Source organism: Grammomys surdaster, unplaced genomic scaffold (assembly GCF_004785775.1).
Source record: "Grammomys surdaster isolate TR1022 unplaced genomic scaffold, NIH_TR_1.0 958, whole genome shotgun sequence".
NCBI classification, from domain to species: Eukaryota; Metazoa; Chordata; class Mammalia; order Rodentia; family Muridae; genus Grammomys; species Grammomys surdaster.
This window is the reverse complement of record NW_021605377.1, coordinates 5,054,085-5,081,358: the sequence shown is the minus strand read 5'-3', so window position 1 is coordinate 5,081,358 and position 27,274 is coordinate 5,054,085. Positions and strand designations below refer to the sequence as shown.

Sequence of the window (27,274 nt, the reverse complement as noted above, 5' to 3'; positions counted from 1 at the left end):
GGGAGGGCGAGCGATCGGCTTTTAACTTCAGGTGTAGTGTCAATGAAAGCTCATGCACGTGACAAAGTCTACTGTGGCAAAGGGTGGTGGCCTGGAACTTTTGGTTCTAAGATTCCAGGCAGAGTTGGGCATAGTAGCACAAGCCTGCAATTCTAGCACCGGGGAGCCTGAGGACAGGAGGACTAACAGGAGTTTGAGGTTAGCCTGGGTTAGATTCTGTTGGAAAAAAGTTCAGGGCAGAAGAGGCTGTGAGATAACTCGCCAGGTAAAAGCGCTCACGGCTGAGCTGACAGCGTGACTCAGTTCCTGAAACTAGGAGAAAACTGATTCCCCCCAAGTTGTCCTCTGATCTCCACAAGTGTGCCTTGTAATATAAGTGCCAGACACACACACACACACACACACACACACACACACACACAAATGTAAAAAATAAAATGAATCTTCAAAGTGGACAGGCCCGCTGCTGTCTACACTAGGAAAATCACACCCGCCAACCCCAGCTTCTTCGTCTGAGGAACTGTGAAGTCATTTGCCTCAATGGTGCAGAATGAATTTCCTACATTCGAAACTACAGATCCTAAACAGAAAACCAACACTCCTACTAAATACAGAGGCCTTTCAAAATACAAATGAGGCCCCTAACCAATCCCCTGCCCACTAAGTCATCATAGCAAAACATGTCTGGCTATCGTTGTCTGAGTCTCTCTGTAAAAGCAGAGCTCTGTGGATGACCTCGGTATCCGGTCAGAAAAAGCCAGCCCAGATGCCAGTCAGATTTAAAGTTTTTATCTCCACACAACAGAGTTCCTCACCATTAGCATCCAGCTCTTATCTGATTAAGTCACCTCATAAAGAGGATTTCAAGATTATCCAGGCAGAGATAGGAAGTGAGAGTTTATGTAGCAGCCGATGGCCCGATGGTTAGCACCACAGCTATCCTAATTAAGAGCCCCGTGGCTGCTGCATAGAAACTGATTTCCAATACACCGAGACAAGTGGCTGCCACTGTAAAATTAATTATTCTGTAAGCAGAAACCTCGGGCTCTACTCTTGGTTTCTTGAACATCCCGGCTGTTTCCATGGGATAAGCACATTCAACAGAAGTATTTAAAAACAACAGTGGTGTGACTAATTGAAAGAGTTCAGATTAGACATCCAATTCTTTTCTCTTCTAAAATCATGCAGTTTATCTAGGAAGGCGGGGTGCAGCTCTAGGTGGCCTTCTTGACCTACGTGTCAGTGACCAGCTTGGCCATGGTATTTAATGCCTAACAAATCGTAAGATATCAGCATGCTAATGTTTTTGTACCAGATTTTATTTTCTTAAAAAAATATTGGAAGATAACTTAAAAAGTTAAATAGTTTTCTGAGACCAACCTATTTCAAAGTATTTACGTACTCAAAACCAGGCCTCTGCTCTGTGTAACTATAGATCGCTGATAGTCTAGGAACCAAATCATGGTGTCAGCTACGTCCTTGGAATCAGGGCTCATGTGTTGCTTAGCTATAGTAAAGTATTGTACAATGATAGGAAGGGTAGTCATGTGTAAATGTCAAGTGGGAAAACAGAGGAAGAGGGTAGGAAAACGAGAGCTTGCAAAGTCAGACTGAATACAGAGAATCCTGTGAGGAAACGAAAGCCCGCTGACTATAACAGGCTTGGCACTTTCACTGTCGCATGCCAGTTACTTTAAACAAAGGGCTCACAAACTTGTATAAAGGTTTGCTTTCTTGGAGCAGACCACTTTCTATTTCATCTGGTTGCTTCAAAATCAGAATACAGGCCTGGTCTGTCGTAGGAGGCCTGGTCTGTCGTAGGCAGAGTGATTTGTATAATGGTCACTGGACAGTTTTGTTTCTTTCTTTGGGAGGAAACTAGAAGATTGGAAAATAATCACCTCTAATTTTAAACAAAGTCATGCAGGCAAATACAGCTTGCTGATGCCATGCCTGTGACGAATACTGAGACAAAGTTGTCGTTGTTTGGTGGGTTGGGGGTGAGGGAAACCCAATAGGAGTACCCCACCTTTGACACTGCACAAGGTACTGCCATTTACAAAGTTCACTCAAAGATCACATTGTCAAATTGTAATAAATAAATAAAATTAAATACGTCACAAAAAATCCTATACTGCTGTATTATTTTCTGTTAGGTTGCATTTATAGCTATCCTTGACTGTGACTGTATGTACCCCAAGGCCCTGAGGCTGGACATACCTGAGTTCTAGTTCATCCTTTCTTTAAAAAAAAAAAATGTGTGTATGTATATTTTGCCATCATGTATGTCTGTGTACCGCGTACATGCCTGGTGCCAGTAGCAGAGTCAGAAAGAGGGCATCAGAATCCCTGAAACTGGAGTTAAGAATGCTGTGGGCCACCAGATGGGTGCTGGGAATAGAACCTGGGTCTTCTGCTCTTAACCCCTGAGCCTCTCTGCAACCCCCAGACACTCCTATCACTGAGTTATGGCCATTGCCAATACTGGCCAGTTGGACCTCTCCACTTACCCAGATTATTAACTTGTTCAAACGATAAAACACAGCTATTCTTCCAAACAGAAGTAACAGAGAAAACAGTAGTTAGCTATCACAGGACTAGAATGGTAGAGCATTTCTCTATTGTCATACAAATCCTCCCCAAATAAACTTCTTGTTTCAATACATGTGTGCCACAAAAATCACATTGATATTTAAGGACTTCAAAACACTCACCCTAGTGCCTGGAAAGAAGGTATGGAAAGTGCCCAGTGCATCGATAAGAACAGCAGTCTGGAGGCCGACTCCCCAATGTAGTGCACATTCAGGTACTCGGGCATAGGAGAAGGCATGGTGAGCTAGCATGAACAGGGATTTATGTAAATTATCTCATGGCTTCAAGTTCTAAATGATCAGTTCTCTGAAAAACTTGAATATAAATATAACACATCAAATAGGAATCTGATATCTTCACTGGAAAACCTTAATATTGAAATCATTCAGGTCACTGGATATTTCAGTAGTGCGTAGGAGGGATGAGCAGATCATGAATCCTGTCAAAGGGACATCCAAACACTCTCACCTAATGGCTGTCAAACATGAAACAATCTGGTTTGCGTTATGAAGTTACTGTCTTGGTACATCGGTGGTGTTTTTTTCTTCCCCTCTCCCTTCTCTACCAATGGGACACAGTACATTTCAGTGTCACAAGCAGTCTTGTATGCCGAAGAGTCCTTCACTTAGGCTACAGTTATGCTCGCAGAGTCAGCAGGTAGCCAGAAGGAAGCAAGCCCACTAGTGCAACTGAGGAGAGCATTGCTCCCAACACTGGGCACAGCTATGGCCCAAAGGAAGCAAAACAAAACATATGCAAGCCAGGTTCAACACTGACAGCCCTTCAATTCTTCAAAAAGCAGGTCTGCACAGTATCACTCTATCCTAAAATATTGTTACTAAATACAAAAGTATGTAAAAAAAAAAAGTGCTCTATGGGAAAATGTGTCCATAGACAAGCTACTCAAAGGCTATTAGTTTGTCTTATTATAAACAAATAAATGAGTGGAAAAAAGTAGCATTCAGTTTAACTTTAGTTATGTTAAGTGTTGGACCACAGTGATAATAAACCTCTATCAAAATCCTTCTGAAAGCATTCTGAAAATCTCAAGGAGCGATGACACTACTACATGTGACATATGTAAGAACCACATTTCCTGTTTTGAAGCAATAATAGGACCCAGGGAAATGAGTACTCACAGCGACCGACAGCTAACCCAGGGTCAATCTGGCTGTTAATCTACCAAAATTGGGAAACTGAGTTATAGATTGTGACCTTAAACCTTGGCGAACAACCCGAATCCAAAAATCTAAACTCGGAACCATTTTGGGATCAATGCTTGATGTTTCAGACATTAGCACATGTTGGAGTTCCGGATGGACGGTATTCTGCTAGTAGTGACTCTGAATATCAACCCCCAAACTGGAAAAACTGCAAAGTCTGACATATTTCTGATCCCAAGCATCATTTCTACTCTATTTTAGAAAAACACACATACACACAAGAAGTCACTGTCCACTGTAAGGATGACGGTTGTAGCTCTGCTGCTAACAGTGACTAGAGACAACCCAAATCCCATCACCAGCAAAAAGAATAATGTCCACTATAGAATATCCTAGAAGTATTAAAATTAGTAGGAAAAGTTGAGATGATAGTAGAAGGACAATCCTTCCAGGTGTGGTGGGATTCACCAGTAATCCCAGCTTTGGAGAGGATGAGGCAGGAGGATCACAAACTTAAAATTGAGGCTAGTCTGGTCTATGCAGCAAGTTCTAAGCAGTCTGGGCTCTGGGGCAAGATTTCCTTAAAAGAAAACAAAACAAACAAAACCCCTCAAAGACACCTAAGTTGAAAAAAAATAGCAAAATAAAATGTAGCTGATAGAGTTTCTGATGAAGCATGTCCTTACTACTCAGCGACATGGAAAGGGCAGGAGACGGCAGATGGTGAACAGTGGCTGCCTGTGGGGTTGGGTGGGGTGTGTAGCTGCACTGTATGTATTTTTCTTTCAGTTTGTGTGCTCCTGTGTGTGTATGTGAACATGGGGGAGTGCACAGGCAGGCTGGAGGATGACTTCATTCCTAACACATCACACCACTCATCTTTTTGTTGAGAAAGAGCCTCTCACTGGCCTGGAGCTCAAGTTTAGGCTGGCTGGCTAGGGAGACCCAGGGAAGTTGGTCTCTGTCTCCTCAAAGCTGCGGTTACAAACATGCAGCACCATGGCTAATGTCTGTTTGCTTGTTTATTTAACATGGGTTCTAGAATTCAAATTCAGGCCCTGGCTTGCAAGACTTTACTGGCTGAGCTATCTTTCCAACAGTCAATAATATTTTCCCAGGGGATTAGTATATAGTTTTGATTAAATTCTAAAAGGTATCTATGGTACCAAATAGATCAAAGAGTTTTCATTAATAAGATATAAAAGTTCTCTATAAATGTCAGATAAAATACAAAAAACAAGGGCTGGAAAGATGGCTCACTGGTTAAGAGGAGTGGCAGCTTATCCAGAGGAGTCAAGTCTAATTCCCAGTACCCATATAGTGGCTACCAACTTTTATAACTGCAGTCACAAGGGGTCTGACACCCTCTTCTTACCTCCAAGGGCACTGCATACATATGCTGTACAGGCATCTATGCAGGCAAAACACCCATACATATAAACATTAAAAATTTTTTTTAAGTAAAAAAAAGAAAAAAGTTAAATCAAGATCAGGTAAACAATTTAAATAGGCCTACAACCCCTAGTGAAATAGAAGTAGTCATTAAAATCTCCCAACCAAGAAATGCTTAGGGTCAAGCGATTTTATTACAGAATTCTACCAAACTTTAGAAGAAGAGTTAACACCAATACTCCTCAAATTATCTCACAAATAGAAACAAAAGGAACATTCCTAATCTATTTGAGGAAGCTACAGTCACCCTGATACCCAAACCACATAAAGACTCAACAAAGAGAATTATACATCTCCCTTATGAACATAGACGCAAACAAGTACTATACTCAATAAAATACTTGTAAACCAAATCCAAGAATACAAAAAATATCAAAAAGATCAAACATTATCAAGTAGACTTCATCCCAGAGATACAGGGATGGTTCAGTATACACGAAAACCAGTAATGTAATCCACCATAAACAAACTCAGGGTTGGAAGGAATTCACACACACACACACACACACACACACATCTCATCTCATTAGATGCTGAAAAAACCTTTGACAAAGTCTAACATCCATTTATGATAAAAGTCCTGAGGAGATGATTGGGGATACAAGGGACATACCTAAATATAATAAAGGTAATTTACAACAAGCCAGTAGCCAACATCAAATTAAATGGAGAGAAACTTAAAGCAATTTCACTACAATCAGGAACAAGACAAAGGTTGTCCATTCTGGCTCTATCTAGTCAACATAGTACTTGACGTTCTAGCTTGAACAATAAGACAATTAAAGGAGATCAAGGAAATACAAATTGGAAACAAAGAGGTCAAAGTATCCCTATTAGCTGATGATATTATACATAAGTGACCCTATAAATTCCACCAGGAAAGTCCTACAGCTGATAAACATGTTCAGTAAACTAACTGAATAGAAAATTAACTCAAAAAGATCAGTAGTCTTCCTATGTGTATAAATGACAAATAGTGGAGGAATGTCTCAGCAGTCAGGAGCATAGGTTGTTCTTCGAGAAGACCAGGGTTCGATTCCCAGAACCCACATGACAGTTACTTGAGCTTCATGGCATCCAACAGAGGACAAACAGACTGAGAAGGAGTTGGCGAAACAACACCCTTCCCAATAGCCTCAAGTAATATAACGTATCCTGAAGTGACCCTAACCATGCAAGTGAAAGACCTGTACGATAAAAACTTCAAGTCTTTGAAGAAAGAAATTAAAGAAGTTAACAGATGGAAAGACATAGGAAAAATGGCCATCCTGCCAAAAGCAATCTGCAGAGTCAGTGTAATCCCCAACAAAATTTCAACACAATTCTTTACAGACCTTGAAAGGACAATTCTCATCTTCACATGGAAAAAAAAATCAGGGTAGATAAAACAATCCTCAACAATAAAAGAACTGCTGGAGGTATCACCATCCCTGATTTCAAACTACTACAAAGCTACAGTAATAATAACCACTCACTATCAGCATAAAAACAGACATATTGATTAATAGTATTGAATTGAAGACTCAAGCATAAATCCGAATATCTATGGACACCTGATTTTTTAAAAAGAAGCCAGAAACACACACTCAATTTTAAAAAAAGCATCTTCAACAAATGGTACTGGTCTAACTGGACGTCTGCATGTAGAAGAATGCAAATAGATCCATATTTATCACCATGCACAAAACTCAAGTCCAAATGGATCAAAGACCCAACATAAAACCAGACACACTGAGCCTGACAGAAGAAAAAGTGGGAACTATCCATGAACACACGGAAACAGGAGATGACCTTCTTAACAGAACAGAGATAGTGCAGGCACAAAGATCAACAAGTAATAAATGGGTCCTCATAAAACTGAAAGGCTTCTGGACAGCAAGGAAACCATCAATAGGGCAAAATGGCAGCCTACAGAATGGGAAAAGATTTTCATCAATTCCACATTAGTAGAAGACTAACATCCAAAACATATAAAGAACTCAAGAAACTAGATATCAAAAAAACAAATAATCTAATATAAAAATGGGATTCCTCTATTCCCTTTAAGAAACACTTAAAGAAATATTCAACATTCTCAGCTATCAGGGAAATGAAAATCAGAACTACTTTGAGATTCCATCTTACGGTTGTCAGAATGACTAAGATTAATAATACAAGTGACAGCTCATGTTGGCAAAGAAGTGGAGCAAGAGGGCATTCCTCTGCTGCTAGTGGAAGTGCAAACTTGAACAGTCCCAGTGGAAATCAATATGGTGGCTCCTCAGATAATTGGCAATCAGTCTACTTCAAGACCAAACCATACCACTCTTGGGTATATACTTAAGGGATATTCCATCATACCACAAAGACACGTGTTCAATTATGTCCATAGATGTCCAACAAGCAAAGAATGGATAAAGAAAATGTGGTACATTTACACAATGGAGTAATACTCAGCTGATTAAAAAAAAAGTATCATGAAATTTGTAGGTAAATGACTGTAACTAGAAAAAAAAATTATCTTGAGGTGAGGTGACCAAGACCCAGAAAGACAAATATGATCAATGTTTTTTTCCAGCAGTTATCAGAGAGGTTTTCCTCCAGCAGCAGATGGGGGCAGGTGCGGAGATCCACAGAGAGAGAGACAGAGAGAAAAACAGAGAGAGACAGAGACAGAGAGAGAGACAGATAGACAGAGAGAGACAGAGAGACAGAGAAAGACTAAGAGAGAGACAGAGACAGAGAGACAGAGGGAGGAGAGAGGGGAAGACAGACAGACAGACAGACATACACACACACACATACTAGGTCCCTCCCAGTAGAGTTGAGAGAATGTCATGGGAAGAGGGCGAGGTTGTAGGAGTCAGAGGGGCTGGAGAACCAGAAGAACATGGCTTACTGAACCAACTAAGCAGGGCCTGGAGACTGGAGTGGCAAGCATGGGGTGTACGTGGGTCTGCACCAGGTCCTCTGAGTATATGTTATATCTGTTACCTGGGTATTTTGTGGGACTTCTAACAGTGGGAGCAGATATATCTCTGACTCTTTTGCCTATTCTTGGGACTCTTTTTCTCCTATTGGGTTGCCTTGTCCAGACTTGATAAGAGGGCTTTTGCCTTGTCTTATTGTACCTTGTTTTGTCATGGTTGTTGTCCCTTGGAGGCCTGCTCCATTCTGAAGGAAAAATGAAAGGAAGGGACTGAAGCTGGGGAGAGTAAGGGGAGAGTGAGGGGAGAGTGGGGGGAGAGTGGAGGGAGTGTGGGGAGAGCCGAGGGAGGGGACACTGTCATCTGGATATACTGTACAAGAGAACAATTTATTTTCAATTAAAAAATTAAGTAAAGTACACTTTTTCTCAGTTCAAAATTAGGCGCCAAGATTTATCTAATTCTTACAGGAAAAGAATGTGGGGTCTCCTTTTGCTTGTATATTATAGTTTCCAATTTTGCATTTTTATGGTGTGTGTGTTTCTTGTACATTTTTTTTATTTCTGGTTTGTTCGGTTTTTGCTTGTTTTAGAGAAAGAGAGAATGAGAGAGTGAGAGGGCAAGAGAGAGAGAGAAAGAGAGGAGTTGGATGGTGGAGGGTAGGGAGGCTCTGGAGGAGATGGGAGGGAGAGACTGTGATAAGAATAGGTTGTATAAAAATATGATTTTCAATAGGAAAAAAAGATTGTGGAACTCAAGCATGCTGGCATATATTCTTATCTGTAGTGCTGGGGATCTAAGAGCATTAGACACGTAAGCTGGACAAAGGCTCTATTGATTGAGCTACCCCCCCCCCAGTGGGGTTCACCTATTGATTAATATTGATAGCACCAAATAATGAGACAGGGAAATAGATGGTTTAAATCCCATACAAGAAAAGGGAGGGGCTGGAGAGATGGCTCAGCAGTTAAGAGCACTGGCTGCTATTGCAGAGGACCTGGGTTCAATTTCCAGCAACCACATGGCAGCTCACAATTGTCTATAACTCCAGCTCCAGGGGATCTGGGACTCTCACATGAACATACATATAGGCAGAACACCAGTGTGCATAAAATAGAAATAAATACATCATTTAAAAAAGAAAAGGAAAAATACAGGCTGTCTTTTGAGGACTGAACCCAGGGCCTTGGGCATGCTAAGAATGCATTTTACTATCAAACAATACCTGTAGCCTCATGATGGAAAACTGTAAATGTGTACTGGAGTAGCAGAAAAAACAAAATATGATTCAGATGATTCAGAAAGCATCTCTCTCTCTCTCTCTCTCTCTCTCTCTCTCTCTCTCTCTGTGTGTGTGTGTGTGTGTGTGTGTGTGTGTGAGAGAGAGAGAGAGAGAGAGAGAGAGAGAGAGAGAGAGAGAGAAAGACAGAGAGAGAGAGATGCATATATATGTTCACATATGTGCTGATGTATGCACAGAGACAGAGTTCATGTTGAGTGTCTTCTGCTCACCACTTTTTTCTTTTATTTACTGTGCACATGATATGTGCATGTGGGTATGGATGTGTGCCTTGGTGTACATGTGGAGGTCAGAGGACAACTTTGAGAAGTCAATTCTCCCACAGTGCATCTCAGGGGCCAAACTCCACTGACTCTTCTCACAGGGCCTCTCAGTGAAGCTGAAGGTCAGTGAGCCAGTAAAACTGGCTGGCCAGTGAGCTCCAGGGAGCCTCCTGCATCCCTCCTCGGAGCTAGGATTTCCAGCATCCTCACTGTGCTGGATGTTTTATTTTGATGCTCTCGGTCTGAACTTGGGTCCTCATTCTGTGTGGTAAGTACTTATTGACTGAGCCATCCTTCCCAGCCCCAGAAAACAGTTCTTAAGAGAAGCAAGCAAACAGTTAATGCTTTGAAAACAAGGGTGTAACTGTTCTTACACAAGAATGAGTGTAAGGATTTCGGGACCTATACCATATCAAAGCTGCCTGAGGCAAGTGTGGGGAGCAAAAAAACTAGGGGGACTGGCCAAGACAACCAGTCCTATAAACGATGGATGCTACGAACCAACAACTGAGAATGCTTCTGTCAGCGAATAGGAGGACTGCTCTTCACAACCAGAATATGCTACATGGCAAGACGCTGTCTCAAAACCCAATGGACAGAAATCCACAAAAGAAAACAACACCCTTAAAAAAACAAAAACCAACCAACCAAACACCCTCCAAACCTTTCCCCAAGTCATTTTAAACAAATAAAACCCAGCAATATGTCTCCCTGCTTCCCGTGGCAATTACCTTTCTAGGTCAGCTTCTAGGTCAAATTCTAACTGTCAGAATAAAACTTTCAAAAAACTCATTTGACTTGTTAAGGGAGGTGGGTTCTCCTTGAAGGTTTCGTGACTGTGGATTAGCACTCAGCACGCTGACGGACCTCTGTGAACATGGAGATGCTGTCTCAGGACTCAAGTCTCAACAGTAGAACTGCGGGCAGGGTTAGCAAAGGCCTGTGCAACAAGTGATGAAGACTTGACTCGGAGTGGGAAAGGCCTTGAAAGGTCACGTGACAGAGCCTGAACTGAATCCCACGGGAGCCACAGAAGCTACGGAATTGATTGATGCAGAAGCTACCGACTGATTGATTTCCGTGACAGGGTCTTGTTACAGTTTAGATCGTCAAGTGACATAGTAGGTTGATTGTTAAAGATGACACTGGTTTCAGACTCCATGACACGATGGAGAAAGAGATAAGGAACATAAAATATTACCATGATGAGTCAAACTAGAACGTTAAAAGAGCTTTAAAATACAGCCATGGAAATAAACAAGAAGGGGAACGTTCCAGTGACGGATGGCCAGTCACAGGGTGAAGGAGAGTCACAACTAGGGAGGAAAAAAGAGGTCACAAGGTCAGCCACCACAACAGTTTTAGAAACCACCTCACTTTTGTCCCATATATTTACTTTAAAGGATGGAAATCCTTTTTACCTTAATCATTCTTATAAGAATGCCGTGAAAGAGATTTTTGAAATTATAACTCAAAGTGATTAAATACAAGTATTAATTATTATTACCATCCTAGATTCTTTATCTCCACTTACTGTGTCAGAGACTTTCTCCTTACTACATTTAGGCTGCTTTGAATCAGACTAGAATAAACAAATCTTAGTTCAACTACAAACTGAGAATAAAAACTTCAACTCAGGCTGGAGAGCTGGCTCAGCAGTTAAGAGCACTGACTGTTCTTCCAGAGATCCTGAATTCAATTCCCAGCAACCACATGGTGGCTCTCAACCATCTGTAATGGAAGCCAATGCCCTCTTCTGGTGTGTCTGAAGAGAGCAACAGTGTACTCACATATATTAAATAAATAAATAAATAAATCTTAAAATAAAAAAAAAATACCAAAAACCTTCAGCTCACAGCTGAAAGAACAGATCTGAGAACATGCAAATTATACCAGACAACCAGAGCAGCTGAGGAACACAGTCCTGCTTTGCTCAGGGATTAGGAGAGAAGTTCATGATCTGAATGAGGATGTTTGCCCTGAGATTCAGGCTGAGAACGCCAGTGGAAGGAAGAACAGACCATGAAATGACTGTGGTCTTGGAACGACTGGAAGGAAACCTCTTCCCAAGACTGGCAGCAAGAGCTGAGAGACAGAATCCACTGACTCCAGAAAGGAAAGCCAAAATCTGAATTCGTTTGATTCTCTGTCCGAAGCATTTATTTCCTACAGTTAAGAGTATGGGAACCTCTCTAAGCAGGCTGAGAGCTGCTGTCTAAGCAGCCACTTGTCCTGGCTTGCACTGGGCCTCTGCCTACAGCTCTCTTGTCCTTCCTTCAATCTAAGTCCAGAGTAGGAAATGAAACTGAGAACACAAAGGAATGTATTTTGTTTAGAATATGAATGATCAATGGGAAAAAGCCTTTTGCCTTGACCCACCCTTGTCTCTGGCTCCAACAATAACTTTTGAGAACGGTATTAATTATATTATTCTCGCTATGTTTTCTTATATCGCCCATGAAAACTTTCCTTGTGAGGTGCAGACAAAATGCTAGAATTATTTCTAAGTTACCTTTAGTAGCGTTTTATATGAGACTTGGTTTCCTTGACGTATTTCATTGGTGTATCATGCATGTTGCAGTAATTAAGCCAAGGTGAACTTATTCTGCGGCTATTCCAACCAAGCTGAATTTTGAAGTATCACTCTTATGTGATGTTTTAGTCTATGATACGTTTATTTTCTTTTTTTTTTAAAGATTTATTTATTTATTATATATGAATACACTGTAGCTGTCTTCAGACACACCAGAAGAGGGCATCAGATCTCATTACAGATGGTTGTGAGCCACCATGTGGTTGCTGGGATTTGAACTCAGGACCTCTGGAAGTGCAGTCAGTGCTCTTAACCACTGAGCCATCTCTCCAGCCCCGATACATTTATTTTCTGTCTTATTATTTTTCATGGCGAAACAGATAGTTATTGGCAGTGCAGACACTTATCATTTGATAGCTATAAATGTTTTTCCCACGAAATGTAGGAAAGTTTATAATCTCTTGTAAATCATTCTCACGTGCTGCGGAACTGCTATGTCTAACCTGCTCTGCCACTCACCCCTTCACAACTGGCAGAGCAAAGAGCCAAGCAGGGGGTCCATTATGGTGTTAATGAGGCCTCAGTGGGGAGCACATCCGAGCTCTGTTGGGGCATATTAATTTGAATAACAAATCGAATGTTGGAAAGCGATTTCTAGGCTTTATGTGTCTCCTTTCCATCAGTCTACCTGCATTGCTACCTCATGGAGTGCACAGAAGCTGAGCTCAGCAGAGGTACAGGTTGCCTAGCACACGTGGGGCCATGGACATAGGGTTTCGTCCCCAGCACCATTACAAAGTGTACTTAGGAGAACGAAAGGAATTTCAAGTGTTCCTTAAGGGATACAAACCTGAGACTGAAATGCATCAGGTGATGTGCACCCGCCCATGAGAGCCGTGCAGGGTGGCTAAGGTTAAGGGAATGTACACGTTTATCATTTCTCACCTAAGAGCAACATATCTGGGTCTTAGACACCAATTAACGCTAAAAGCAATAGGCAGACACTGAACAAAGTGGTGCATTCAGTTCTTAAAGACTGTCCATGCTTAAAGAAAGAAAAAGCTACTGCGTCTAAAATCTAACAACTAATTATGCTCTCACAGTTGATGGACAGCAAGCTGATTCACTCACTGTCTTCTATGGCGGGTGTGTGTGTGTGTGTGTATGTTTCCGGTTCAGTTCCGAAATTCCACCAGGAATTTGCAAATTTCTGACTTTAAAAGTGTTTTAACAGGCCAATTCTGATTGTCGAAAGGAAGATCAAAATCAGACAGTCACATGACAAAAAGAAATGAAAGATACCCTGAAGGCGACATGCGAATCGCTGAGCAGGGGCCCCTCTCTCTCCACGCAGCTCGGCTCCCCGGCAATTAGATGCATGCTTCCTTCTATGCCCTCTCCTGAGCTCTGGCAGGCTGCGCTTTCTCCAGGAGTCAGTGCTTTGGCAAGAGTGTCAAATGCCCTATAAGGAGACATCAGAAGCTGTGAGCTTGGCCAGTCTCCAACAATAAAATGAAATTCTCATACAAAATTTTAGAGCTAGGATTTAAGTCAAGGGACTATGAGAATAGCGCTGTAAGCTGTCTAGCATGCATTAGGCCCTCAGTTTAGTACCAAGGACTATGGGAAGGGAAGTTTAAGCCTAAAAATTCTTTTGTAAATAGGGAAGGGGTATGGCTCAGAGGTAGAATACTTGTATAGTGTACAGGGGGCCCTGGAACACATCACCAGTGCCACTGTCTGAGAGAGGTATGCACACACAAAACAAGAAAACAACAACTAAACATGCTTCAGAAAACAGCTTTCTTGTATGACAGACAGACTGCTGGATTCCAGTGACCTTTGGCACTGTTTCAAAAATCAACAAGTTAAACTTAGTAAGTGTACCTCAGAGTTTCACAAACTACCATACTACCAAGAAATTACAGCCTCTTCAAGTTTGAGCGAAATCCTCACACTTGTTCCTCCGTATACAAACGGCTTAGGCCAGATTTCAGCACTAATTTTACAAGATACATTATTTCTCAGGAAACTCAGAATTGAGTGTATTCAGCACCTTGTACTAATGGCAGATTTTCAGTTAAGCCTTACAGTGCCTTATATTTTAAGTCTTTTAGAAATACTATTTTCAGGAACTTGAATAGAGAGACTTTAATGCAAAGGCATTTTGGTCAATTAAAATGACACTTAGAAGGATGAGGTCACAGAGACCCTACCTTGAAACATCACCATTGGTCTGAATATCGTGATGAAATGCACCGAAGCATGTATCACCGTTGCGTAGGCTCTGCACCACAGGCATGTCGCCACCACAGTGAGAAAGGTCTTTAGCTTTGCCCAGATTCGCTAATGACGTGACCACACTGGCCAGTGTGCTTAAGTCTCCCTGACAGGAGTCAGCCTTTAAGAAAAGAAGAAAGCACTAAAATTCTGCAAGGTGGTACTGATATATTTTAAAACCTTAAATATCAAATTCTAGATCATGAACTACAAACGATTAAGAAAACGAAAAGAAAAGCATATTAGTAAATCAAATTGATAAATACAGCAGCTTGTTTCTGTAATCCCCACAGCTCATGAGGCTGAGGCAGAAAGATTGCCACAAATTCAAGACCAGTGTGGGTTACATAGTGAGTTCCAGACTTTTCTGAGCTGGGGGGTGGGGGGAGGGAGAGAGAGAGAGGGAGAGAAACTGACTCTTGAGGAAAATATAGGTTTTAAAATAAGTACGAGTTCTTTAAAAAAATTATAAAAGTTTAAAACAAAAATTATACTATTCTACTTACTAATTAATCTATCCGTCATAGTTACTCTCTCTATAAAACGATAATAAATTAGGTAAAATTTCGAGTTCTTTTTAGCATTGACTTAATATTAGGATTTCCAAATTTCCCTTAAGATCAAAAAAAAATTTTTTATGTGTATGGGTGTTTCGCCTGCATGTATGTCTGTTCACCACATGAAGCCTAGTGCCCTCAGAGGTCAACAGAGGGTACTGGATCTCCGGGAACTGGAGTTACGGATGGTGGTGAGCTGTCATGTGGGGGCTGGGAACTGAACGCGAGTCTTCCACAAGAGCAGTGGAAGTTCCTAACCTCTAAGCTATCTCACCTCTCCAGCCCCAAAGAGTCAGTCTTAGTTCTTAAATAGTGTGTATTTATATGCGTCTATGAGTGGATACATTCATATGAGTGCAGGGGGTCATGGGGGCCAGCGAAGAGCACTGGATGCCCTGGAGGTAGACGTACAGAGGGCTGTGAGCGGCCTGATGCAAAGGCTAGGAAGTGAATTCTGATCCCCATGAGAGCAATCTGTGCTCTTCACCACTGGGCCCCTCAAAACTTCTAACTGAACAAGCTGGTATGACATCTAAATGCATCGGCTGCCCCTCTTTTGTCAGAAGCATCCTGTCTACCCTGCTTGAGCTAAAGTCCCCGCATAGGAAGAGCTCAGGAAGAGCAGGGTGCTCTTCCTTTTTCTTCCTTTCAGCTCTCCACCTTAAACGCAATGAGCTGACACTCTCAAAGCTGACACTTCTCAAAGTGATCCATGACGTTTGGGGAATATTTCCAATTCAAAGGTTTTTATATACTCACTGCTTCAGTTTATTGAATTCTTTTGGGGCCAGGTACATGTATCAGTGGTTTAGGGGCTTGGCATTACACCTTTTGGTGCTGGGATTGAACCAAGAACCTCATGTATGTAGCATGTGTTCTTCCACTGAATGATGCCTTAGTACTGTGGGACTGAGCACTGCAGAGCCAGAGTACTTAGTACTGTGGGACTGAGTACTGCAGAGCCAGAGTACTTAGTACTTAATACTGTGGGACTGAATGTTGCAGAGCCAGAGTATGTAGTACTTAGTACTGTGGAACCGAGTGCTGCAGAGCCAGAGTACTTAGTGTTCTTCCACTGAATGATGCCTTAGTACTGTGGGACTGAGCACTGCAGAGCCAGAGTACTTAGTACTGTGGAACTGAGTACTGCAGAGCCAGAGTACTTAGTACTGTGGAACTGAGTGCTGCAGAGCCAGAGTACTTAGTACTTAGTACTGTGGGACTGAATGTTGCAGAGCCAGAGTATGTAGTACTTAGTACTGTGGAACTGAGTGCTGCAGAGCCAGAGTACTTAGTACAATGGGAATGGTGCTGCAGAGCCAAAGTATTTAGTACTCAGTACTGTGGAACTGAGTGCTGCAGAGTCAGAGTACTTAGTACTTAGTACTGTGGGACTGAGTGCTGCAGAGCCAGAGTACTTAGTACTGTGGGACTGAGTGCTACAGAGCCAGAGTACTTAGTACTGTGGAACTGAGTGCTACAGAGCCAGAGCCCAGAGCAGGGAGAAGGAAGTCTTCCCACAAGCACCCTCATATCTTCTCAAGGCAAGCAAGACTACTCAGAGTAAAAGCACTTGCCACTAACAATGGTGACTAGAGTGACTGACACGATGGAAAGAGCACGGACTCCAGAAAGCTGTCCTCTGAACTTCATGTGTGTCCTGATGAACACACAAGACACACACACACAGTAAATAAAAATACATTCGAAAAATCTTTTTAGAAAATGTCTTCTTCTCATACAGTTTTTTGAAAGCTAAAGAAAATTTATACTTTTTATCTAAATAAAGAACACTTTTGGTCTGGGGAGAGGGCTTAGTGGGCAACAAGGCTGCTGTGTAACACAAAGGTCTGAGTTCGCATCCCCAGCACACACACAAACAATCGTGTGTTCCCGTAATTGCGACACCTGGGGGAGACAAAGATGAAGGATTGCTGGAGCTCACTGTTTACTAACCCAATGGGACATCTGAGTCTGGGTTCAGCAAGACCCTGTCTCAAGGGAATAAGGCAGACAGCAGGACAACCCCTCTGGCCTCTGTGAACATGAGGGTCCCCACAAGCATGTATGTGTGTGCCTTTTCTTTAGACCCCGTGACAAATGAAGATCTGTTTCAGTCTCAAGGGACTCTAGATGACTTGGTTGTGTAATCTGAAAGCAGAGGCAATATCTTCCTACTCTGACCCCCAGACCCCACAGCATGCTCAGGAAGAATGGAATGAAATTTTGACACTCAAATGAGTGTTTTGACTAGTACCCTGAGTTCCTTCTTTTTTTAAGATTTATTTATGTATATATGTATACAGCATTCTGCCTACATATATGCCTGCGGGCCAGAAGAAGGCCTCAGATCTCATTATAGATGGCTGTGAGCCACCATGTGGGTTCTGGGAATTGAACTTAGGACCTCTGGAAGAGCATACATAAATAAAATCTTTTGAAAAAGGAAACAGGAAGTATTGCTCTGCAGTAGACAGAGCATGGGACTAAGAGCTCAGACTCCAGCAGGACAGAGATGGGGGAGGGGGAGAGGTGGAGGAGGGTCATTAAATTACGCTACATACCTTATCTGGTGTCATTAACATAGCTGGTTCTGTTTTTATTCCAGATGGATGAATATTCACAAACATTCCTGAATCCAACAGTCCAGTTGACCTGCAACAAACGAGGCACATGTGTTAGTCTTAGTAGATCTGTGAAGAGAAGCAAATGATATTCAATGTCAGCTGTAGGGCACCTGGCAGTCTCGCTGTCTGTGACAAAGGTTGGCGTTGCAGCGAGAGGACTTCGGAGGTCTTTGCGGATGTAGATTTTTTCTGTTGAAGCTGCACAGTTGGAAGATTTTTCTCGGGATACTTCAATGGGTTTTCTTTCACACTGAACGGCTACAAAAACATGTTAGACAATTACACTACAATACAGACTCCATGGAAACGTATAAATTTAAGCTTGTTACCAACATGGCTAATGAGAGAAACACTGCTTCCAGCTGGATTCCAAAGGCAGCCATGAATCTTTACAAAAATCTATGCACATTCAACAACATCGCTCCCTGTGTTAGTCAGCATTTTGACTGCTGTAAGCAGACACCATGACCAAGCCATCTCTTATAAAGGACAACATTTAATTGTGGCTGGCTTACAGGCTCAGAGTTTCAGTCCATTATCATCAAGGTGAGAACATGGCAGCATCCAGGTAGGAGCTGAGAGTTCCATGTCTTGTTCTGAAGGCAGCTAGGAGAAGCTTCTAAAAAGCTACGATAAAGGTCTTAAAGCCCTTGCCCACAGAGATACACCTACTCCAACAAGGCCACACCTCCTAATAGTGCCACTCCCTGGGCCAAGCATGTACAAACCATCATATTCCACTCGCTGGCCCCCATAGGCTTGTTCAAACATATGAGTCTATGGGGGCCATACCTAAACATAGCATAATGCAAAATACATTTAGTCCAACTTCAGAAGTCCCTACAGTCTATAGCAGTCCCAACAGTGTTAAAAGTCCAAAGTTCAAAGTCTCTTCTGAGATTCATCCAATCACTTAACTGCAGTCCCCAAAGCAAGACAGGAAACCAGCAGGGCAAACTCCAAACTCTGCATCTCCATGTCTGATGTCAAAGTGGTTTTCAGATCTCCAACTTCTTTTTCATCTTTATTGACAGCAACACTTCTTTCTCCAGGGCTGGTTCCACTCCGTTAGCAGCTCTCCTCAGCAGATAGACCACAGCTCTGGCGTCTCAAACATCTTGGGGTCTCCAAGGCAACTTCAACATTACAGTTTATTGTTCCAATGTCTGTTATCCACATATGATCTTCTGGGCTTCTCCAAAGGGCTGGTGTCACTTCTCCAGCTCTGCCCTCTGCAGCACTCCAGGCTTTGGTCGACTCCACTCCACTGCTACCACTGTTCTTGGTGATCATCCTATGATACAGGCATGTGGTCTTCCGCTGCAACTCAGCTTCACCAATAGCTTTTCATAGGCTGTCTTCATGGTGCCGAGCCTCAACTCCTTTGCATGACTCCTTCAATCCTGGGCCGTCAATGACAATTGAGGCTGCACCTTTACCAATGGCTTTCCATGGCCTCTCACAGTGCCAAGCCTCAGCTGTTCTCCATAACCCCTTCATGCCTTCAAAATCAGTACCACCTAGGCAATTCTTACAATTTACCAAGTCCAGCTGCAGTACAAGGAACAACATTGGCTATCTCTGGAACACAGCTTCTTTATGCTCCCAGAAAACATTTCCCAGAAGATTTTACCTCAGTGATGCTGGTCTCTTCTTACTCACTGCTAATTTCTTAGCTCCAGCTAACCAGCATCAATTGCTCTAGTAGTCTCCTCTTGACTAAAGCCAGAGTCATATGGCTGAAACTGCCCAGTTCTGCTGCTTTCTGGAGCTGGAACATGGCCCCCTTGTTCTGTTACATCATCACCAGCTTTCTGTTTTCCAACTCCTTCACTGCCTAAGCTTGGCTATCCTGGAACTTGCTCTGTAGATTGACCTTGAACTGAGAGATCTGTATGACTCTGTCTCCTGGATGCTGAGATTAAAGGTGTGTACCACCATGCCTGGATTTAAACTTTTCCTCACCTAGAACCTGCTCTGTTCCAGGATGGCCTTGAACTCCGAGATCTGCTTGGCTTTGTCTCCTGGGATTAAAAGTGTATACCATCATGCCTGGGCCTAAGCTTTTCATGGCCATTGTACCTCAAGATCCAGATGAAAATTCTGTATCTTCCAGCCTCATGATCATAATCATAAGTGTGCCCTCCATTTCTGGATTGTAGTTCATTCCAGATTAAAAATCCAAACTATTCCTTGTTCAACTGCAAACACCAACAGTAAGCTTAGCTGGGTGGGATCTTGCCCTGAAATCATGTCTTTAATTTCTTTATCTCCTTGAACACAGGATTTCGCTCTATTTCATTTCCTGGTGTCCTTTTATTATTTGAACCATACATTTTATATTTTTCCTTTCTAAGCTTGCTATGCTTGTTTAAAAACGCTCTTCATGAGACTTTATCGGAGAACAATGTTTCTGTAGGGCTTTTTTGAGACTTCCTTTGACAATACAATTAATATAAATCTCTTTACCTTAGCCTCAGGCAGACTCTTTAGGCAAAGGCAAAAACCAACCACATGCTTCATCAAAATATCACAGGAACAGTCTCTGGGCCACATATTAAAATTCTTCTCCTCTGAAACCTCTAGAACCAGGCTTCCACAGTTCAAAATCGCCCTCAGCAAGTCTTCCATACTCATATTCCTACTAGGATGGTCCATTAAGCCTCTCTTAAAGCATTCCACTGCTTTCCAAATCCAAAGCCCCCAAATCCACATTCTTCCAAACAAAAGAATGGTCAGGCCTATCACAGCAAACCCCTAGTCCCTGGTTCCAACTCCTGTCTTAGCATTTTACTGCTGTGAACAGACACTGTAACCAAGCCATCTCTTATAAAGGACAACATTTAATAGGGGCTAGCTTTAAGGTTCAGAGGTTCAGTCCATTATCATCAAGGTGGGAGTATGGCAGCATCTATCTAGGTAGGAGCTGAGAGTTCCACCTCTTGTTCTGAATGCTGCTAGGAGAAGACTGGCTTAAAACCCACAGCCACAGTGACACACCTACTCCAAGAAGGCCACACCTACTCCAAGAAGGCCACACTTCCAAATAGTGCCACTTCCTGGGCCAAGCATATTCAAACCACCACACTCTCTATTAGTAAAACTAAGTTAATTTACCTGCTATTCTCACCTCTATTTCAGCACTCCAATGAAAGAAAAATAGAACTCTTAAAAAACCTCACTATCAAGAAGGAAGAACTGAAATGACATGTCCTTTATATCTATATCTATATCTATCTATCTATCTATCTATCTATCTATATATATATATATATAGAGAGAGAGAGAGAGAGAGAGAGAGAGCTAAAGAAAAAGTTAATTAACTGAAGATAATACTAATAGAAAAGGCCTAAGTTAAAAAATAAATCCATATTACACATAATATATACATCTATACAATATGTGATATCTATAAGAATCTTGTAATACCTAAAGAGGAGGCAAGACATTTGCTAAACGTATACTTTGGGGTTTTTTGTTTTGTTTTGTTTTGGTTTTGGTTTTTCAAGACAGGGTTTCTCTGTATAGCCCTGGCTGTCCAGGAACTCACTCTGTAGACCAGGCTGACCTCAAACTTAGAAATCCACCTGCCTCTGCCTCCCACGTGCTGGGATTAAAGGCGTGTGCCACCACTGCCTGGCTATAGACGTATACTTTCTTTGGGGGAAGAGGGGAGAACAAACTGTCAGAACTCAATGCCAGACACCTCTTGGTTTCCCCCGTGCTTTAATGAGTTTCCAACCTTCTCTGTTAAGGTGGCAACAGTGTAACCAGCACAGAGAACTGCAGTTGAGATTGTGTGGACACATTCTACTGTTTAGCCCACAGACAGATCAGTATTGGCTGCTGTTACCAAGACCACATTCTGGGCCTCAGTCACAAAGCACAGGGCTGTCTTGCTGCTTTAATGATACACAGTTTTAAGTTTTCTAACGCAACACTAACAATGCTACTGACAACTTAGGAAAGGCAACAAAATCACTAAAAGTTCTATTATGCTCATTGCAGTTTTTCAATTCTGAGACAACTTACAAAAATCATTTGAGTGCTATGTGTCAACTGATGTGCTTGTCACAGGAGTAATCAAAAATCTTTGTTTATTAAATACGGATGTATATATAGTCTATTGTTAGTTGGACAGCTATGAATTAAAAGCCACATGCTCCGGTTTGAACAAGAACAGCCTTGCTGGAGAAAGTATATCCTTGTGAGTGAATCCTGAGGGTTTAGACACTCACTCCACTTTCTCTTTGGGGCTAAAAACAGGATCAGCTTACTTCATGCTAGCTTACTATACCTTCCTGCCCACAAACCCAGATAAGTTTATTCTTCCTTTAGTTCTTTTTATCATGACATTTAATCACAGAGACAGAAAAGTAACTACTACCCCACGTATACTGAGCTGTGTAAATGTGCTAACTTGTATGCACTTTCCATTGGCTGATGTGTTAAAAACCACTCCTCCTTTAAAGCAAGTACATACAGTCTTGTTTCATCCCAAAGGCAATGCACCGCTGTAACCTGCAGTATTGGCAGCGGTTTCGGTGGTGCTTATTAATAATACAGTCTTTGGATCCTCGACACGAATACACTAAATTTTTTCGGATGCTTCTTTTAAAAAATCCTTTGCAGCCTTCACAAGTTATTGCTCCATAATGACGTCCTAGAGATGAAACATTTAAAAACATACTATAGATTAGAAGCGAAATAAATTCTTTTTTTTTCTATTAAAACAACAATATATAAAACGAGATTGTGATTTTGAGACTCTGACAAAATTTTTAGGATTTATTTAAATAGAAAATCAAACAACTATATCCTGTGGTAAGTTTAATAATGATACAGTTTTAAATTCTATAATGTAACATTAAAAATGTTAAAGAATTTAGGAAAGAACAAAATCATCATCAAAAATTCTATTATGCACGTTAAAATGTTTAGTTCTGAGAAAACTTACAAATTATAGTTTTGTCATATATTGTATAACAGTGTGTAGGTTTTTGTTTGTTTTGTTGTTGTTGGTTTTTCTTTTCCTCCTGCTGAGGACCAAATACAGCACCTTATACTTGTTAGGCAGGCATCCTACCACCAATCTGCATCCTTGGCTACAACAGATATTTTAATCTTAAAGCTGTGTAGTCTAGAAAAGTGAAAAGGGCTACCTAGTCATGGAAATATAACCTTCTTTCTTCTTTCTTTCTTTCTTTTTTTCTTTTTCTTTTCTTTTTTTTTTTTTTTTTTGGTTTTTCGAGACAGGGTTTCTCTGTATAGTCCTGGCTGTCCTGGAACTCAGTCTGTAGACCAGGCTGGCCTCAAACTCAGAAATCGCCTGTTTCTGCCTCTCAAGTGCTGGGACTAAAGGCGTGCACCACCACTGCCCAGCCTATAACCATCTTTCTTTGTGAGTTCCACTTTCAAAACTTTCGGGTAAAGCTATTAAAGTCTGGGGCTAGAGAGATGGATCAGCAGTTAAGAGCACCCTCTTAAAGACGGTCCAGGATCGAGTCCCTGCACCCACCATCCACTGGTAACTCTAGTTCCAGAGGACTGATAATCTCTTCTAGCTTGCACAGGTATCAGGCACACACACCAACTCATACACACAAGCATGCGAACACACACATGTGCACACACAATATTAACAAATTGATGAAGGTTTTGTAATGAAATTTCAAAAAAAATTAACAAAACCAAGCTGGACCAGGGGCTGAATGTGAATCTTTTACGAGAAGTAAGCAATGTCAGAATTTAAATGACTCATCTCTGAGCACTTATAACCGAGAACAGCCTACCCAGTCCTAGAGCTGTACGTCCCTGGCAGACCCTATCTGATTACAGAAGCAAATCAGGGGTGGGCCTGGTTCATTCTTGGATAGGAAAATAAATCTGTTATGCAGAACTGCAAATAAAGGCTAACCACAGAATCTTCTACTTCTGCAACTCAATGTCCCCTGAATTCCTAAGGCAGGGAATTGTATTAAGAATCTATTAACACCATAGTATATTAGTAAAGACCACGATTCATTTTTCAATGACTCCTCTGGCAAATTTAATTTTTACATTTAAAACTTTTCTATGTGTTTACTTCTCAACAGTGAAACCAAAACAAATATTTTATACCATTCTAAATCAAATTAATTGACATGGAAGAAAAAAAATAAAACAAAACAAAAACCAGAGGGAGAAAAGTACAGTTTTATAGGCCACAAATATGTAGCATAAAAACAACATATTCTCCTGTTTATTGTTTAATTTTAGAGGAAACGTGGTTGAGATCAGTTACTTTAACAGTTTATAACGTACACAGGATTATTTGCAACCATACCTGATGCTTTGTCTCCACACACAACACAAAGATCAAAAACTTTATTTGGTCCCTGGTCAGGAGAATTTTCTGTTAAGAGCTTTTAAAAGAAGAAAAATGTTATTAGTTGCTACAGCTTCATGCTGTCCAAACAGAAAGAATCAGAGTCAGGGTTACTTCTTAATGTGACGTGAATTACTCTTAAAACTAAGAATCCTATTACCATGGGTATGCCAGTGAAGCTAGCCTGCTTTCACACATAGACAAAACCATGGCTGTCTCTTCACTTGCTCCACTGCAATCAGAACTCCACTGAGGACCAATGAGTGGCCTGGATGCCACACACCTTGACCCTAGTACTGTGAGGCGGGGTGGGGAAGCCAGATGGATCTTTGTGAATTCAAGGCCAGCCTGGTCTGCTTCGTTAATTCCAGTCCCGCCAGGGCTACATAGCGAGACTCTTTCTCAAAACCAAACCCAAAGCACCAAAACCCAACTGGTGGTGGCCTCGTGCTTAAGGGCCCTTGCTGCTCTTGCAGAGCGGGTTCAGTTCCCAGCACCCACATCAGGAATTCACAATTAATGGGGAAGTTCCAGTTCAGGGATCAGTGACTTCTTCTGGCTTCCACAGGTATCTGCATACATGTTGTGCAAACACATATCCTCAGGTGTATACATACATACATATGAAATAAACGAATCTTTTTTTAAAAAGCTCAACATACAAATACACGAGTGTTTTGAAATGTAAGCCACTAACACACACTGATGTTATTCATATAGAATATGTGTAATTATTCTAAAAGTTCTAAGACCTTTCATGACATTTGTCTTTGACAGTTCAGAACCCTTCCAGACTAGTGTGGAATGGCACGGCAAAAACATATAATACAGCCGGATGCAGTGATTCACACCTGTCATGCCAGCATGTGGAAGGCTTGGGGGCAAGGGTCGGGAGTTCAAAACAGCCTGGACTACAGAAAGACTCCATGTCAGACAGATGAGTCCCGCTGCCTCCAAACCCCAAAGTGACAGCATAAAAACATGGTTGTGGATTTAAAAAAAAAAGATAGTTGTAGATTTTAAAAGATAGTTGTGGATTCTTTCTTAAAAAAGAAAGGGAGTTATACATCAATGCTATCAATGGGAGTAATTATAATTATACAATTATGACCGCTACATCAAGACACCACATAATTGGCCATTAGTGAGACTAGGTGAGGTGCTCGTGGGTAAACTACTAAGCCTATTAAATTATATCAAGAGCGCACCACTAGGTATAGTTATTTGGATGCTGGCAGAGTTCTAGTTTCTTCTTTCAGATTTATTTTTCTATCCATCTTTGTCTCCCTGTGTAAATGAAGAGACATCTTTTACCATCATGTACCTGGAGGTGTGGTGCAGACAGATCAGGACTGGTGAAAAACAACTGGTTGACACCTGCAGCGTCCGGAGTTGCGAGGAAGACTTTCCCTGGGGTAGATCCTTCATGGTTTGCCAGGATGAACTGCTTGCCCTGTGTGCTGTGATCAAGTGCTGTCACGATCTGGATTTTCTGTCCAGTCTGTTGCTCTGTAACAATCTAACACAACCACGGCACATTAATAACTGGTTCAACTCAGTCAGGTTTATTTGCTTTTTGAGACTGGTCTGGCTATGTGGCTAGAATGGCGCTGAACCCATGACCTGCTGCCTCAGCCTCCTGAGTACTGGAGAACACGGATGTACTACCATGCCTGACTTTTGTTTTCTTTCATCAATCAATTTTAACCTCAAAACAAAGCTAGAAAAGCCAGTTATAGACCTTTTAAACGGCAATATTACTTCTAATGAAATCCTGCTCGAAGTGAGCATGTGTGAAATTTGCTAAGCTACGGCAAGGTTAGTTGACGTCACTGTTTTGATTTCTTCCTGCTTTCTTTACTGACCACTGGTTCTCAACCTGTGGGTCGCGACCCCTTTGGAGACTGCAAGGGGAAATGCAAGTGACCCTTTCGCAGGGCTTGCCTAAGACCATCGAGAGCACAGAATCACATCACGATTCAGGAAAACAAAATTACAGTTACAAAGTAGCAATGAGAATAATTTTATGGTTGGGGGTCACCACAACAGAGGAACAGTACTAAAGGGTCCAGGTGTTAGGAAGGTTGAGAACCACTGGCTTAGACCAACATCGATTTGTTGTTCTGGATCCTTGGAGTCATCTGTGAAAAAGGGAAAGTCTTTGCCCTCATAAACTTCCACTTTCAGAAGAGAGACAGATAACTAATCAATACTGTAGGTAGCCCAAGTGCTGTGGAAGAAACAAAGACAGCTGAAAGATGAGGAGGGACACTCTGTCAGGAGTGACTTTTTTTTTTTTTTTTTTGCAGAGACTTAAACGAGCAAAAGGCAGCCAGCATTAGAACCACAGAGCATCCCAGACACAGGAAACAGAGCATACAAGGACGCTCTGATGAATCAGGGGACGTTTTACGCATCTGAGGCACAAATCACAGCAAGGGAGCCTTGTGAATGACAGATTAGAGTGGGCAATGGGAACCCGAGCGATAGTAGGGCGGATAACCTGGGGCTTCCTAGGACCCACAAAGCCTAGATTTCCCACCATGCAAGACAGACGCACACCACAGGGCAGTGGTTCTCAACCTTCCTAATGCTGTGACCCTTTTACAGTTCCTCATGTTGTGGTGGCCCTGACCATAAAATTATTTTCATTGCTATTTCCTAACTGTAATTTGCTACTGTTATGAGTTGTAATGTAACTTTGATATGAAGGATCTCTGATATGCAGCCCCCAGAGGGGTAGCAGCCCACACGTTAAGAACCGCTACCGTAGGGTTTAGAGCATAGTGGTAGACATCACTTTGGAAAAAAGGGTCTTTTACATTTAATATGAAGAAGACTTGCAATGTTCGAGAGTTAAATTAAGGGACACACAGGAAACGTCGTTGAAACTGTCTGGATGTGCTTGCACGTACAGACAGCGACACTGACAGAGAACAGGGCACCGCTGTGTTGAGGGTGTAAGGGATGAGACTGGATTAGGTAAATACCTCTCGTGATGTTGTAGTGAGAATTCTGGTTTCTTAAAAATCCCAGGTGTGGGATATGGGGCGCCTTCACTTTGTCCACAGCTGTTAACTATGACTGTCTCGTGCTCTAGGAGGGGCATGATTTTTGCCAGCTGCAGATAGTTTAATTCTGGGGACTCTGGGGAGGGAATGCCAGAGCCCAGAGAAGGGCTGGAGGATCTCTGAAGAGGAAAGAGGAAGAGGGAAGAGAAGGAAGAGAAGGAGG

At 41.9% G+C, this 27,274-nt stretch overlaps 1 protein-coding gene across 1 annotated transcript in view; it reads right to left on the bottom strand.

The window, feature by feature from the left end:
* Nr2c1 (nuclear receptor subfamily 2 group C member 1) overlaps nt 1–27,274 on the bottom strand; it is a 55,702-nt gene that overhangs the window by 13,892 nt on the left and 14,536 nt on the right. Inside the window, exons 3-10 of the mRNA XM_028783086.1 lie at nt 25,365–25,559; nt 23,999–24,077; nt 22,157–22,336; nt 17,784–17,931; nt 17,611–17,701; nt 14,426–14,610; nt 13,512–13,671; nt 2,715–2,836 (exon numbers count right to left, since the gene is read on the bottom strand). Coding sequence (XP_028638919.1) covers nt 2,715–2,836; nt 13,512–13,671; nt 14,426–14,610; nt 17,611–17,701; nt 17,784–17,931; nt 22,157–22,336; nt 23,999–24,077; nt 25,365–25,559 — 1,160 coding nt within the window. The remainder of the gene's footprint in view (nt 1–2,714; nt 2,837–13,511; nt 13,672–14,425; nt 14,611–17,610; nt 17,702–17,783; nt 17,932–22,156; nt 22,337–23,998; nt 24,078–25,364; nt 25,560–27,274) is intronic.